Source organism: Mustela nigripes, chromosome 5 (genome assembly GCF_022355385.1).
Source record: "Mustela nigripes isolate SB6536 chromosome 5, MUSNIG.SB6536, whole genome shotgun sequence".
NCBI classification, from domain to species: domain Eukaryota; kingdom Metazoa; phylum Chordata; class Mammalia; order Carnivora; family Mustelidae; genus Mustela; species Mustela nigripes.
This window is the reverse complement of record NC_081561.1, coordinates 7,681,464-7,697,432: the sequence shown is the minus strand read 5'-3', so window position 1 is coordinate 7,697,432 and position 15,969 is coordinate 7,681,464. Positions and strand designations below refer to the sequence as shown.

Genomic DNA, 15,969 nt, shown 5'->3' with positions numbered 1-15,969 from the left:
AAATTAAGTCACTGAATTTTGTGAGGAGCTACAGCCAGTTGTCTTGTAGAATGTTTCTCTTTCTGAACTTACATTTTCCCCCTTAGGACTATGTTTTGTTCAAGCATTTTTGCAAGATGTGTGTGACCTTATTATACCTCTACAGAACACATATCATAAATGTTCCTATTAGTAATGCTAAATTTGATCATTAGGTAAAGGTAGATGGTTACATCACTCCACCGTAGGCCATTTCCCTCTGAGGGATGATACTCTGAGGCCATATGAATGTCCTGTCCCCAACAAACTCACAATCCTTCAGTGAACCTGTCGTTACGTTAGGGGTCATAATTGATGATTCTCTGATACTGTCATGGCTTCTATATTTGTTAACTGGCATCCCTACCATACATTCACTTTCTTGTTCATTATCGAATCAAAAGATTTGATTTTTTAAAAATTTTTTGTGTATTTATTTGACAGAAAGAGGGAGAAAGCACAAGCAGGAAGAGCAGCAGGCAGAGGGAGAGGAAGAAACAGGCTCCACACCCAGCAGGGAGCCCGATGCACGGTTCCATCTCAGGACCCTGGGATAATGACCCAAGCCAAAGGCAGATGCTTAACCAACTGAGCCACCCAGACTCCTTTTGACCTTGACTAATTTTGATTTGCTTCACTACAGTGTGCCTGCACAGATGAATATGTATGTGGGGTTCCCTGCTCAGTAAGAAGCCTCCTTCTCCCTCTCCTGCTCCCCCTGCTGTGCTGTCAAATAAATCATTAAAAATAATTAGCCAAGGTCAAGGATGTCCTCTCTTCAGGACACAGCCTATCTCACCTCAGAGCTTAATGACAACTTGGGCAAAAGCCTGGGGGTATATTCTTTCAACCTGAAGAACTGCTTTACACTGATGTTTAATTTTTTTTTTTTTTTTTTTTTTTACTTTTTAAAGATTTTATTTATTTGACAGAGAGAAAGAGAGTACAAGCAGGGGGAGTGCAGAGGGAGAAGCAGGCTCCCCACCGAGCAGGGAAACCGAAGTGGGGCTCGATCCCAAGACCCTGGGACCATGACCTGAGCTGAAGGCAAATGTTTAGCCAATTGAGCCACCCAGGTGCCCCTTATTAATCTGTTTAATCACCATTTTTCCAGGGAGAACTTCTGACCCATTCTAGATTAGGCCCCTATTAGAGGCTGAATTGTGTGCTATCCCCACCCCCATCCCAGTACATACACTGGAGCCCTAACCTCCAGTGTGACTGTATTTGGACATAGGGACTATATAGAGGTAATTAAAGTTGAATGAGGTAATAAAGATGGGGCTCTAATGTGATAAAACTAAAGCCCTTCTAAGACAAGGAAGACATACAGGAGCTCCTTCCCTGCCTCTTACTGCCTACCACCCAGAAAGAGAGCTTTCACCAGCAACCAACCTTCTAGCTTCTGAAACTATGAGAAAATGAATTTAAGTCACATAGTCTGTGGCATCTTGTTGTGGCAGCCCAAGCTGACTGATACAGCTTCCTAGCTCTAGCCTGAAGATCTTCCTTCATTTTGCTCAACACAGCATTTACCACAAATCTCCCTCTCCCTTTTATATTACGAGGGCTATTTTTGCACCATGTGTTTCTACCATGGGATTCATAGCTTCTGGCACAATGTGTAGCACACAGAGCTTAATACTTACTGAATGAAGTTAATTACAAGTCCTCCAGCTTGGGAGGGGAGCAAGGAGAAGAACAGGAGGTAAGTAAGACAAGGAGGAAATGAATGCTGTTTTTCACCCAAAGTCCCCAAAGCCCCCAAGATTTTAAGTACTATCTTACATATGATCTTTTTTGTTCTTCACAATTAGCAACTCATTTGTTTTCCTATTTTCTCACCTATACTATAAAATGTTTGAGTCAAGTAGAGAAAGGAAATTACCATATGGTTTCACTTACTTGTGGAGCACAAGGAATAACATGGAGAATATTAGGAGAAGGAAGGGAAAAGTGAATTGGGGGGAAAATCGGAGGAGGAGATGAACCATGAGAGACTGTAGATTCTGAGAAACAAACTGAGGGTTTTGGAAGGGAGGGGGATGGGAGGTTGGTGAGCCTGGTGGTGGGTATTAAGGAGGGCACGTGTTGCATGGAGCACTGGGTGTTATACGTAAACAATGAATCTTGGAACACTGCATCAGAAACTAATGACATACTATATGGTGACTAACATAACACAATACAAAAATGTTTGAGTATATTAATACATACTGCTGATATAGGAAAGTTGTCCCTCTGATTGCTTTATATGTGTCTCCTGTCCCCACCCAGACTGCAAATGTCTTGAAGTCAGGTGGCTGGTAAATTCTGTTGAATCCTCATAGTACCTAGCCTAATCCTAGACGTAGTAAGTATTCAGAAAGGTCGTGTTGATTTAACGACAAATGTCTGAATTTCAAAAGTTTCTCTTTGATACAGAGAAAAGGTTTATATCTCACTGTCCTTCAACAGAGAGTCAAGAACTCTTCAGGACTTGTTTTTATAGATTCGATGACAATTCTTTCCTCTTAGGGGACAAAATGAAACCCCATGTATTTGGAAAATACCCGAATGGAATCTGAGCCACTTCATTTTTTTTTAATGGGATTATGGTGACTTTTGCCCATGCTCCTTAGAACTTATTGTCCAGAATAAACAAGAACGGGGCATTGATCTGTGACTTGACCTCTGTACACTGCTTGGCACACAACAGGCACTTGAGAGATGTTGAATAAACTACAAAAGACCAGCTTCCCGCAAGAATTCAGAACTAAAATAGTTTTTTTCATTGGTCTTTTTTTTAAATCTTTCTTTTAAAATATTTATTTATTTATTTATTTGCCAGAGAGAGAGAGAGAGAGAGCATAAGTAGGCAAAGCGGCAGACAGAGGGAGAGGCTCCCCACTGAGCAGGGAGCCAGATATGGGACTCGATCCCAGGACCCTAGGATCATGACCTGACCTGAAGGCAGCTGTTTAACCAACCTAGCCACCCAGGTGCCCTAATGGTGTTTCCTAATAGGTATTTAGTAAACAGAGGGTTTTAGAAATAATTTAACATAATTAATAGAAAGATGCTGATAAATACCTTGGGTGTACAGACATATGAAATCAAAACTCAAAAACTTCAAAAGTCTAAAAGTTTATTGCCAGAATAGCAAACTTCATAAAGACACCTTTTTAAAGTACATAGTAAATGACGAGCAAAATAAACAGAAAACTTTGGCCAAAGAGAAGCAAAGATTGCTGCTATCATGCACGTATAGTCAAATTAATGCCAAACCAAACGGGTGCATTTAAGAGCATATAGGTTACACAATCCACAATCTAAAACTAAAGGAGACTTATTCCAAAATGTTTGGGTTTGCGGTGGAGTATTCTAGGGAGAATGGGAGGGGTGATTTTCTTCTAATACAGAAAAATGGAAGCATTTAGATGAAACAGAATGAGGACTAAAATAACCATTATCAGCGTAATTTCATCTCCAAGAACAGAAATACATACTATAGGCTAAAAGAGTACAAGCATCGATCAAAAATCTAAACACGGAAAGAACAAACTCTAGATTCAATCTGTGCTATCCTTACAACTGATTACCACGTCATACGTACTACACTCAGCATATTACGTACTTCGGGTGAGCTAAGAAGATAAAAAGCCAGAACAGCCTTTACTACTTGATTTCAACCAGGGTTATATCTCAGAATCACAGAAAGTTCTATCACTATACTGCAAGCACTAGGTCTTCTTCTAGTAAAGTATTTAATAAAGTGAACATTCACGTAAACGAACCCAAGAAAATAGCAAGTAACTGACTACTAGTGCCCAATAGAGCTACTGCTGAAGGAGTAGGAGTAAGAGTAGGAGGAATTCCCGGTCGCATCAAAGCTTCCTCTCCGGGACCCACTGCGGGAACCAGAGCGAGAGCCGGAGCGGGATCCAGAGCGAGAGCCGGAGCGGGATCCAGAGCGGGAGCCTGGGGCAGAAGACATGTTATAGGGGCTAGGCAAGCCCTTAGATGAAACAGAGGCAGCCTCCAGAAGGCGAAGGCCAGTGATATCTTCCACCATGGAGCGATTCATGGCATCCTTATAGGATATTTTTAATTTGGTTTTGGGGCAGGTCAGGATTTTGGCGTAGCTGCTGGTGTCCTGCAGCCTCTGAGCGGCTCTGCCGTCGATGAACCCCTTCCTGATGGCTTCTTCCGTGCTTATCCTCCCATGCACTTCCGGGTCAACAAGGCCCCCAGTGAGGTACTGGAACTCCAGAAAGCGCTGACCTGCCTCGTAGGGGAGCCATTTTTCTTTGACTGCCTCTGCGGCTGACATCTTCTTCTTTCCCTTCACACCTTCAAAGCCGATGAAGGCTTTCTGAGCGGGCTTCAGCCTGGTGGCCATATCTTGGTCGATCAGGCCCTGGGAGACTGCGTCCTGAAGTGATAGCTTCTGACCGCTGGTTGGGTGGATGATGCCGCCCGTGCAGGCCTGCGCCTCCAGAAGCCTCTGACCCGTGATGCTGTCGACGATACCCCGCTCGATTCCTTCCGTGATGGAGATCTTCTCCAAGTTTTCTGTGTCAAAGATGGCTGCAATGGGGCTCGATTCTTCCAGCGGGTCAGACAGAGAGCTGCTCCGGATGGTTATGTTCCTGACACTGGAAACGGTGGAAATCTTACTCACTGACTCATGTCGGGAGTTGCTGAAAACCTCATCGCTGACACCACCCCCTATCCCACTGCTGTTGCCGACACCGTTTTTCAAGGAGATCATATCAGCAAACTGAGTGAGGCTGAGGCTGCCGGATCGGTACTGATCGAAGAACTTCCTGTCAATGAGGCCCTTGTCAATGGCGTCTTGGATATCATACTGACTGCCTGTCTTCCTGTCGACCAGGACCACCCTGGTGGAGCCGTCGGATCCAGTGATGGTTATTTCTTCCCACTCACACTCCTGCTCACACAGTTCTCTGAAGGTTTCATAATCTATCAGGCCCTTCTTGTAGGCCTCCTGAACGGACATCTCCTTGTTGGTCTCTGGGTCAACAATGACCACTCTACGCTTCCTCAGAGTGTTCTTCTGTGACGTCTGCACCTCCTTCTTCTTCTCCTTCAGAGGCAGGAGACAGAGCCCTGTCTCCTCATCCTTGATACACCGTTCTTTCAGCTGCAGATACGTAAGATTCTCTTCGGTGTTGGGGTCAAAAAACCCTTTCGTATCGTCACTTGGATCTGACAGAATCTCACTGAGCTCCTCATTAAAGTAGCCCCTCTTGTAGGCCATGTCAACTGGCAAACGATGGCTCTCCTTCGGGTCGATGATGCCGCCCGTCGCAATCTGTGCTTCCAATAAACGGATGCCGTGGCCCTTTTCAATGAGTTCCTTGTTCATGGCTTGGAACAAAGAGATGATGTTTCCCGTTTCGGGATCATTGTACCCAGTGACGGCTCGTTCTGCAGACAGGAGCTTCTCTTTGAACTCAATTCCCACCAGGCCTCTTTTGTAGGCTTCCTCCACCGGTAACCGCAAGTTGCTGACAGGATCCACTATAAAGCCAGTGGCTGCTTGGGCTTCCAGCAACTCCAGGGCAGTACCAGGTCGGACCAAGCCAATCTTCATGGCCTCATAAATGCCAAGCTTCTGCTTCGTGGTCTCATTGTATATGCCTGCTATGCAACTTGAACCCTGAAGGAAGTCTTTAATTCTCTCACCAACCTCATCATAGGAAATCTGACCTGATTCCAGTTCGTTTACAGTGGATGGTCTCAGTATACCGGAATCCACCAGCTCAGAGACGGTCACCTGTTGTCTGATTCCTTGGAAGGACATACTTCTCTTCTGCACCGACAGCAAGAGCAGCCCCGTGTGTGGTTCGATTCTGCAGCGTTCCCTCAGCTGCATGTAACTGACTTTCTTTTTGGTGACTGGATCCACAAAGTTTTTCTGACTATCTCGGGGATCATTCAGGGACCGATACAAATCTCTGTCAATCAGCCCACGGGCCAACGCTACATCTTTTGGCAAAAAGACACTATTCACGGGGTCCACCACACCCCCCGAAGCAATCTGGGCTTCCAGCAGGCGCATTCCGGTTTCTCTGTCGATCAGGTTTTTCTTGATGGCTTCCGAAACAGAGACCGTCTTGCCGGAGAACGGGTCGTCAAAACCAGTGATGGCTTTCTCTGCTGTGTATATCTGCTGGCGGTCATCGAAGTCGATGAGGTCCCGAGCGATGGCGTTGTCCACAGTCAGCTTCTCATTCCTGTGGGGGTCGATTATACCGCCTGTAGCTGCCTGGGCCTCCAGGAGCATGACTGTGGATTCTGGGGTGATTAACTTCTTCCTCTTGGCCTCCACCAAGGAATACTTCTCCTTCGGGGAAGCAGATGCTCCGGCGATGGCTCCCGCACCCCGAAGGAAAGGTTGGATTTCAGAGGCAACCTCCTCCACGGACTTCTTCCCCTTCAACAGTTTGTCCAAGGTTGTTTTGTCAATCAGTTGGCACTCGTAGAGCTGCATGGCCGTCACTTTCTTCCTCAGTCCATCGAACACCAGCTTGGAGGAGTCGACGGTCCACTCGTACTCAGTCTGGGTCTCCCGGTGGGAGCCGTAGGGACGCTGCTTGAGCCTGTCGATCTCCCTCTGAAGGCGGGAGCGCTCTGTTTCCAGCTGCGACTGCGTCTCCCTGGTGGAGTCCTCCAGCTTGCGCCTGTACCGCTCCTCGATCCTCTTGATCTCGGCCTGCAGTCTCTCGATCTCGCTCCGGAAGCTGTTCTTCTCCCTCTCGCTCTTTTCTCTCTCCGACTCGATCTTCCTAATGGTCTCTTCCTTGCGGGAGTACTGGGTTTTCCACTGGTTGAGGTCATTCTGGATCTGCTGCTTCTCGCACTCCAGGCGCTGCTTCAGCCTGCTTTCTGCCTCCAGCGCTGTTTTCAGGCGGTTGAGCTCATCCTCCAGCCTCTGCAGCCGGCTCTTGTCCTGCTCCAGAACTTTGATCTTCACCAGAAGGCTCTCCCTTTCCTGCACCACCTGAGTGCACTGGTTCTTGGATTCCTGAATCCTGTTCGATGCCTGCAATTTAAAAAGAGAGAAATGGGAAGAAATAATGTTGTGATTGTATCATATGGTGATCATAATTCAATCTATTTCCTACATTTAAAAAAAAAAAAACTTGTTTACTTATTTTCCCTTCCTCTGTGTTCCCTGGATATACTGCTATTTTATATTATAAATTCACAAAAAAATAAATTCCGTAAATATAGGGTGCCACTTTGATAAATGGCTTCATACTTACTATTGTTTTAGAAGGAACTAGGAGAAGCTGTAGACCTCTCTTGTTCTTAACAGGAATTACGGTTTGAAAAAATATAGGGGGTTTTGTTTCCCGGGTCATCGCACCTGCTAACACCTACATCCCACCTGTTACATCTACACTAACATATTTAATAAAGCAAAATAAATCTACGGACGTATGCACACCCCACACCCAGCCCCACACAAATATTGTCTACAGAAGCCAATCATATTAGAACTTAAAGAAGGTATTTGTAAATTAGGGGTTAAAAAAAGAAAAGGCAAACAAAAAGAAACATATTAGGGTGGTGATCAAAATAGATTTGAATAATGATCAAAAGAGAATTGGATAATGCATGCAGAAAAAGCACGTAAGCAAAAAAGAAAAGGTGATTTTTAAGCCCCTTTAATATGGCTTTTATCAGAAACCTTCATGAAAAATGCAGGTTAGAGCTCATTAAGTGAAGAGCTATCTTCTAGAAAATAGAGTGGACCGTTCAGAAGACAAACTCTGGCTGTTACACCCCCGCTAATGTTCGAAAGGCAGGGCCAGACAGCGGTTCCACTCAGAGGGGCATCAAAGCAAGGGGAGCAGAGAAGGGCACACGGCACTGAAATTACACTAGGGCAGAGCAGTGGCCTGGGTTACGACAGGGAGCAGCGCGGCAAGCGGCAGGAAAAGCAGAGAGTTCAGGAGTATCCAATCCCGGGAGCAGGAGCATGGCCGAGACCAGCTGGAAGAAGAGCAAACGATTTAAAAGACAGTGAAGCTGTGATCAAATATTTGTGAGTACCTCTAAAGCCTGCTTTTGGAATTTCTCAATTTCCTGTCTCAAATTTTCCCTCTCTCTCTGTAAATCATTAATGAGCCCCTGCAGCTCCAGGGTCCGGCTGTTGCTCAGCTGGAGCTGGCTCCGGAGCTCGGAGATGGTGGTGTTTTTGTCGCTGTCCGCCTCGCTCCGGCTCCTCCTGAGGTCGTCATACTCCAGCCGCAGGTTCCGAAGCTCCTCCTCCAGCATCAGGTGCTCCTTGGTCAGGTTCTCCGTGAGAGACTGCAGCCTCTCGATTTCGATCTTGCTCTCGTTCAAGCTCCGGCTCTTGTCCTCGATCGCCTTCTGGAAGTGCTCGTTCCTCAGGTGAGCCTGCTTGACGTTGTCCTGCTCCTGGAGCAGCTGCCGCCGGAGGGCCTCCACCTCCCCGGAGAGCCTTCTCAGCTCCTCCTGCGTCCGCTGCTTGTCCCGCAGGTGGCCCTCCAGCACGTCCCTCTGCTGCCGCAGATCGTCCTCGCTGCGTTTCTTCACAATGGACGCCTGCTCCAGCTGCTGTGTCAGGCTGGTGATCTTGATCGCCTGCTCCTTCAGGGACCGCCTCATGCCTTCCAGCTCCTCCTCCAGCTTCTTCCTCTTGGACGAGTCCTCGCAGGCTGTCCTCCGCAGCCGGGCCAGCTCATCTTCCACCTTCTGCTTCTGCAGCTGCAGGTCCTTCAGGGAGCTCTGGAACCGTGAGATGTCCTGGTCCTTCACGATCCTCTCCTGGGACACCCTCTCGTAGTCGATCCGCAGCCGCGAGAGCTCCTGCTCCTGCAGCTTCAGCTTCCCGATTGTCTCGGCGGCGCTGCTGTTGGCTTTCTGCAGCTCATACTGGGTCCTCTGCAGCTTCGCGTTCTCCTCCTCCAGGCACTTCCGTGCGCCGGTTTCTGAGTCGATCAGCTGTTTGAGCCTTTCTATCTCCTTGTTTTTGTCCTGGATCGTCTTGGCGGCATCGTCGAGAGACTGCTTGTAGCGCAGGCTCTCCTCCGTGCGCATCTGGGTGACCTGGCGCAGCTCGATCTCCAGCTGCTGCTTCCTCTGCGACACCTCGGTGCCGGTGGCCTTCTGCTGCTGGGCGCTCTCCTCCACCCTCCGGAGCGTCTCCGTGGTCTGGGCCAGCGTGTCCTTCAGCCGCTTCACCTCCTCGGACAGGCTCCGGTTCTCCCGGGTGAGGGCGTCGATCTGGGCTCGGTAGCCGCTGGTGTCCTCCTCCTTCTGCATGGTGAGCTGGTGGATGGTGGTCTTGGTGATGTTGATCTCCGTCTCGAACTGGTTCTTCAAGCTGATGATCTCCTCATCGTAACTGTTCCTTACCTTTGCCAGTTCATTCTCATACTCCCAGCGGCGCTTGGCCTCCTCCTGAAACTCGGCTTTGAGTCTCTCGATCTCCTTGTTCTTGTCCTGGATGGTCTTCGCCGCCTCCTCCAGGGACTGCTTGTGTCGAGCGTTGTCCTCGGAGCGCTGCTGGAGGACCTGCTTCAGCTCCAGCTCCAGGTGCTGCTTCTTCTGCAGCATCTCGGAGCCGCAGGCTTTCTGCTGCAGGGCGTCCTCCTCCGCCCGCCGCCGCTGCTCTGTGGTCTGCAGGATGCTGTCATTGAGCCGGACGATCTCATCCTTCAGGTCGCGGTTTTCCCTCGAGAGGCGGTCAAGCTGGTTCCTCAGGTTTTTGGAATCGTCTTCCTTCTGCATGGAGATCTCCTTGATGGTGGTCTTCGTAATGTTAATCTCTGTTTCATACTTGTTCCTTAAATTACTCATCTCCTCATTATAGTGGTTTCTTACCTTTGCCAGCTCATTTTCATATTCTCTCTTCCGGGCGCCCTCCTCCTGCAGAAGAACCCTCAACCTCTCTATCTCGTACTCCTTCTCCTTGATGGCTTTCTCAGACTCCATCTTCTGCCAGCCCAGGCTCTCCTTCTCACACTGCCTGGCCTTCTGCAGCTGGTCATAGTCACTCTTCTGCTGGTCAAACCTGTCTTCCACCGCCTTCCTCCTCCGCTTCTCGTCTTCGATCTCGTAGGTCAGCCGAGTGATCTTCTCATTCAGTTCTTTTATTTGACCGTAGCACTTGTCCAGGTTTTGCTTCGCGGACTTTCCATCCAGCTCCGCTTGCCTCTTCAGCTCCTCCAAGCTCACGAGCTTGGCTTTGAACTGGGAACATTCCGCCTGGTATTTCTGCAGGTTCTGATCCAGGAATTTGTTCTTGTTGCAGTTTTCAGAGTTGGCATCCCGGGCCAACCTGAGCTCCTCTTCCAAAACTTCGATCTTGGTATTTTTCAGCTGGGGAAGTAAAAGCAGAAATTACGTTGAAAGAAAAACATCTCCCGTTGTAAGAAACTGCTCGTCACCCCTCCCGGCCCATCCTGGGGTCTCCTTTCTCTTTACACACCTGCACGTGGGCACACACACACACTACACACACAGAGAAGCACACATACAGACTGAGCTACTACACAAAAATTCATGAGATCTCTATTTTCATCATAATTCTTCCATCAACCATCTGCAGGATCTTAGCAAATAATACAACACCCTGAGTTTCCCCTGCCTCGTCTGTAAGTGAGACCATCTCTTCCAAGATCAAAAGCTTGGGGTTTCACGAATTATGTTTCCTCTCTTTCAAGGTAGAAAGTTTCCATAGAAACTCAATGTGTGTATTAGAAATGAGGAGTAAGCCAAACTATGGAAAGAACCTAGACGTCCATCAACAGATGAATGGATAAAGAAGATGTGGTATATATACACAATGGAATACTATGCAGCCAGCCATCAAAAGAAATGAAATTTGGCCATTTGTGATGACGTGGATGGAACTAGAGAGTATCATGCTTAGTGAAATAAGTCAATCAGAGAAAGACAACTATCATATGATCTCCCTGATATGAGGAAGTGGAGATGCAACATGGGGGGGTTAAGGGGGTAGGAGAAGAATCAATGAAACAAGATGGGATTGGGAGGGAGACAAACCATAAGTGACTCTTAATCTCACAAAACAAACTGAGGGTTGCTGGGGGGAGGGGGGTTGGGAGAGGAGGGTGGGGTTATGGACATTGGGGAGGGTGTGTGCTATGGTGAGTGCTGTGAAGTGTGTAAACCTGGCGATTCACAGACCTGTACCCCTGGGGATAAAAATACATTATATGTTTATTAAAAAAAAATAAAAATAAAAAATTATTTTAAAAAATAATAATAATTTAAAAAGTCAAAAAAGAAATGAGAAGTAAATGAAACAATTACTCAACATAAAAATTCCAAATCCAGCTAATCCAGGACATTCTCTTCCTTAACTGAACACACACACGAACAAAGTAAATAAAGCAAATCCCTTAACCAAACAATAAAGGAAATTACTGGCTTTTTGTATAAGGTAAAGTAGCTAGAATTTTATAAATATTACCTAACTCCATTCACAGCCGCATCCCAGATCACAGAACTCACACCTGACTTATGAACAAACTATGTACCAGTGAGTGTTTACAGTGAGTGTGTCCAAATCCAGATTATAATGAGGCAATAATAATAGGTTCTATTTCGTTTTCTTTTCTGATCCTCCAAGGAAGTCAGGTAAGTAAATTACCTTCAGATCTTCCAAACTCTTCAGCATCTCACTTAAGAATCTATAGTAGTCTCCAGACCTTGTAAGTAGTTCTATGTACCGAGCGTGGATATCTGCAGCCTTGCAAAAAAAGGAGTGAAAGGAATTTTAATTGAAAATTGAAATGATCATTTAAAGAGAGAACTCCCCTTGTTCATGTGTGCTAATTCTAAAATCTAGAGGTACAACCAAGGGCTGATAATATTGTATTCCAACCTCACAACCCTAGGGTGGTTCTCTGAAGCCATCTGACCAGTGATGCTCTCCAATGTCTTTGGGAAGAAGCTGTCTTTTAAAAATCTGCTAGACATTTTCCACTTGTTAAGAGCCTCCCTCATTAAGCCTAGAATTTTAGCCCAGGTCCTGCAAAGATTCTAGCATATAAACTCTAGATTCAGACTTCCACGGACCATTTCCTAAAATGCATCACATATTGATGACCTACACTAAGGGAGCATAAACTGCTTTTAAACCTGTTTTGAGTGGATCCCCTGGAACAAACGTTGAATTCGGGGTCTTCAGGGAAGATAGGAAGGGGGCAGGGAAAAAAGATGTAGGGGAGACAACTAGGAAACAGGTAATGACATATCTACCTCTTGCAGAATCACCCCAGAGGGAGACTGGACCATGGTTCTCTTGATAGGTATGTTCAGGAGAGTTTCCAAGCCTGAGGTGTATGATGCCAGCTGGAGTTCATAATCCTGCCAAATAAAAAATTTAAGATAAACATACCTAATGGACCCAAACAAGTCACTGACAGCTACAGCTGCATGGTTTTTAATCACAAGCTGTATTTCTAATGACCAACCCCAGAGGCTATCATGTACGGACAGTGTCCAAGTAGCTAATATTACATTATTAAACCAAATGGTATATGTTTATATCCTAAACGAAGATTCTTACACATACTACCAGTGTAAAGAATGAAGACCAACCCACCCCCACAGATGTTGCCCATGTGCAGTGAATTCAAGGTAAAGGTTAACAAATTTTTATGGTCTGTTCAGGAAAGACTACATGAAAGCCTAATTGCTATCCTCAAGAAGTTTATAGTTTTTGGGGCGCTGGGGTGGCTCAGTTGGTTAAGTATCTGAGTATTGATTTTGGTTCGGGTCATGATCTCAGGGTCATGAGATCGAGCGCCACATCAAGCTCTGTGCTTAGCCTGGAGTCTGCTTGGGATTCTCTCTCTCCCTCTCCCTTTGCCCTTCCCCCTGCTCCTGCTCAAGCATGTGCATATGTGTGTATGCTCTCTAAAAAAAAAAAAAGAAAAGAAAAGAAATCTTTAAAATTTAAAAAAAAGAGGTGTGCTCACTTTAAAGTAAATAAGAAAATAATGCAGTTAATAGTGTAGATTTTTAATATATGGAACACTTCACAAATTTGCATGTCATCCCTGTGCAAGAGCCATGCTAATATTCTGTCTTATTCCAAGTCCAGTCCATGTGCTGCTGAAGTAAACACAGTTAATATTATTCCTGATGAAATGCCAACATTCTTTGTGAAACCAGCATACCTTAATTGAATTAGCACAAAGTTCGGCAATTTTTTGCACTTCTTCTGATTTGTCTCGTTTCCCACATATTTCATTATGCAAGTTCTATACAAAAAATAAAATATTTATAAACAACAAAGTGTACAAATAATTTTATATAAATATTATTACATGGCTAAACAACTGTTTTCCCTCAGTTTCCTCACATTCTCACAGCTAAACCTTAGGAGATGAGGGTGTTTTCTCTTCAGCAAAGAGAAGCACAACTGTCACTTTTTTTTTCTCTAAGAGGAAGCTTTCTAATCTGTGCTCTTCTCTGATCCTAAGGACTCAACTTATAAAGATACTTTACTATAATGTTACATTATTTCTAGTTAATAATTGATTTCTTTGTAAGTATCTCGATTATTTTTCCTTTGGGCCATCTGCCAGCCAGTCACAAGATGAACTAGTAATATTATTAAATACCCTTTCGAACCTAGGTACTGCTGAGAAAACCAGAGGAAAATACAGCTTACACGCAGTGTTCTCTAAGGGAATGACATACTGGCTTGTACCTTCTGCTCATTCAAAAATCGCATGACTGTGTTGGAGTCACCAAACTTCATGGATTCCAAGGCATCCTGGCGGCGTTTAGCATCATAGAGCCACTTGCAGAAAGCCTGATAGTTATCACGGTAATTCCTCAGTTGCTTGATTTGTTTCTCGAGGTCCCACAGTCTGGAGGAAACAGAAAGAATAAAATTATTAAACCAATGCTACCTTTCCTGAAAGTATTTAACAGAGTTATCACATGATATCACACGTTATTGCCCAGTAATTCCACCTGCTACATGCTCAGAACTGGAAACATGCACCCATACAAAAAGTTATCCGTGAATGTTCCTAGGGACATCTTTCATGATAGCCAAAAATCATCAATGGATGAAGGAATAAATAAAATGTGGTACAGCCGTACGATCAAATATTATTCAGCCATAAAAAGGAATGAAGTACGGAGACATGCTGGCCCACGGAGGAACCTTGAAAACATTATGATGAGCGGGGAAAAACAGTCAAAAAGGACCACATATGGGCTGAGTCCATTCCTACAAAATGTCTAGAACAGGCAAATATACAGAGACAGAGGGAAGACGGGTGGTTGCTTGGGGCCAAATGGTTGCGAGGTAACAAGGAATGACTACTAATGGGAACAGAGCGTTTTTTTCTTAGGGTAAAGAAAATGTTGTAGATGTAGATTGTGGTGATGGTGATGCCCTTCTGATGCACTAAAATTCACTAGACTGTACACTGCCAGTGGGGAATTGTGCGACATGTGAACTAGCTATCAATAAAGATGGCTGTGTTCTTTTTTAGTCAATAAAGATATTTTTAAAAAGTAGTTACTAAAAGGAACGACATCAAAATTCAGGATACTTTTAAATCCTCATTTGGAATGAGGGGGTAGAAGACACAATTTTCTTAAATTTCCGAAGAACACTCACTCAAAGCATCTGCTCCTTCCAACCGTCCTAACAAGAGTTCATAGGGCCTACAAGAACCTGATCAATGGCTTCCATTTTTTTCTAAGGGACTGGAAAGCACCTGTTAGGGGGTGATGCAAGCACCTGTTGTGATGTGCCCACTTCCCATTTCCAAAAGGGTTGCCTCCAAAAACAGAGTGCCCCTTGTGCCTAACTTACACACCAATCCAAACCAAACCACGACTTTGACAGTGATCACTTCAAGTGACGTTATCTTGGAACAAGCAAACGGGAAGAAAGCAGGGAAAGAGGTTGGCACACCTGTAGTCTATCTGTTTATCTATTTTTTGCCAGCGGTCTGTCAGCTGTGTGACTTTGTCACTGAACTTGCCCAGATCCAGGTCATAGAGTGGATACTGCTGCGAGGTCTGGGAGTGGATCTGCTGTGCTTTCTGCAGCTCTGTCTTCATGGTGGCCAGCAAGGACTTCTTCAAGTTCAAGTCATTTTTGATTTTCTGTCACAGGAGAAAGAAAAGAGTACAAGTTAAACTCTTGGAACACTTGTATTTTTAAGTGCTAATCAATCCTGGAAGACATATTCACTGATTGCATTTTCCAGTATTTATGTCCATGATCTAGTTCCTGATGCTACCCCATTGACAAAAGATTCAGTGTGAGAAATTCATTTGTTTGAGAAATGCTAAATACCATACTGTATTCCATTCCTAAATAATGATAACACATACAAACGTTCTTGAAGAGGAAGAAAAGTCCTGTCGTAAAGAAACCAGTTTAATTGTGTTTAACTCTGCATTCCACAAACTAATCTCACCACAGATTACCTGTGCACATAGTTCCTGCTAGCGCATTCTGGAAAGCAAGTGTTCTAGAGATAACGACAACGTCAACCATGTGTGGCCAGCAAAATCCAGGAATCCTCAAGACTCATTAAAAAGTTACCGAAGCCTCAGGATCAGGCACTGAGCAGTCCTGCATTATTTCCCATAACCGCGAGCACTGTGATAATGGACTGTGACTTCCGTTTACCTTCAGTCCACAGCGGTAAGCTTCCACTTTATCCAGATCCAGGCACACGGTTTCCTCTTCGGTGAGTCTGGCTTCGTACACCTTCAACATGTCTTCTGTCTGCAGGATAGCCTGGAGTAGAGCTCTCACTGTGCATAAGCTGCAAGGAGCCAAGGAAGCCAAGAACATTGCCGGTGACATAATTAGACTTTGAACGTTTGGCTCTGGCCGCTATTAATGAAAGAATGTTACAGCCAATAAAACATTCATTTTGCCCATTCTACAATTGC

The 15,969-nt window shown here is 45.3% G+C and overlaps 1 protein-coding gene and 1 non-coding gene across 4 annotated transcripts in view; both read right to left on the bottom strand.

Annotated features, from left to right (window-relative positions):
• Positions 1 to 3,128: 3,128 nt before the first annotated feature.
• DSP (desmoplakin) overlaps positions 3,129 to 15,969 on the bottom strand; it is a 46,094-nt gene continuing 33,253 nt past the window's right edge. For 2 of the 3 annotated variants that reach the window (XM_059399401.1, XM_059399402.1), the window contains exons 17-24: positions 15,701 to 15,839; positions 14,975 to 15,168; positions 13,748 to 13,910; positions 13,212 to 13,295; positions 12,289 to 12,396; positions 11,678 to 11,776; positions 8,086 to 10,380; positions 3,129 to 7,069 (exon numbers count right to left, since the gene is read on the bottom strand). In XM_059399401.1, coding sequence (XP_059255384.1) covers positions 3,821 to 7,069; positions 8,086 to 10,380; positions 11,678 to 11,776; positions 12,289 to 12,396; positions 13,212 to 13,295; positions 13,748 to 13,910; positions 14,975 to 15,168; positions 15,701 to 15,839 — 6,331 coding nt within the window. In that variant the 3' untranslated portion in view covers positions 3,129 to 3,820. The remainder of the gene's footprint in view (positions 7,070 to 8,085; positions 10,381 to 11,677; positions 11,777 to 12,288; positions 12,397 to 13,211; positions 13,296 to 13,747; positions 13,911 to 14,974; positions 15,169 to 15,700; positions 15,840 to 15,969) is intronic. The other variant, XM_059399403.1, reaches the window with a different exon arrangement.
• LOC132018858 (U6 spliceosomal RNA) lies at positions 13,055 to 13,159 on the bottom strand. The gene has a single exon (XR_009404637.1). It is a non-coding gene; the product is annotated as a U6 spliceosomal RNA (small nuclear RNA).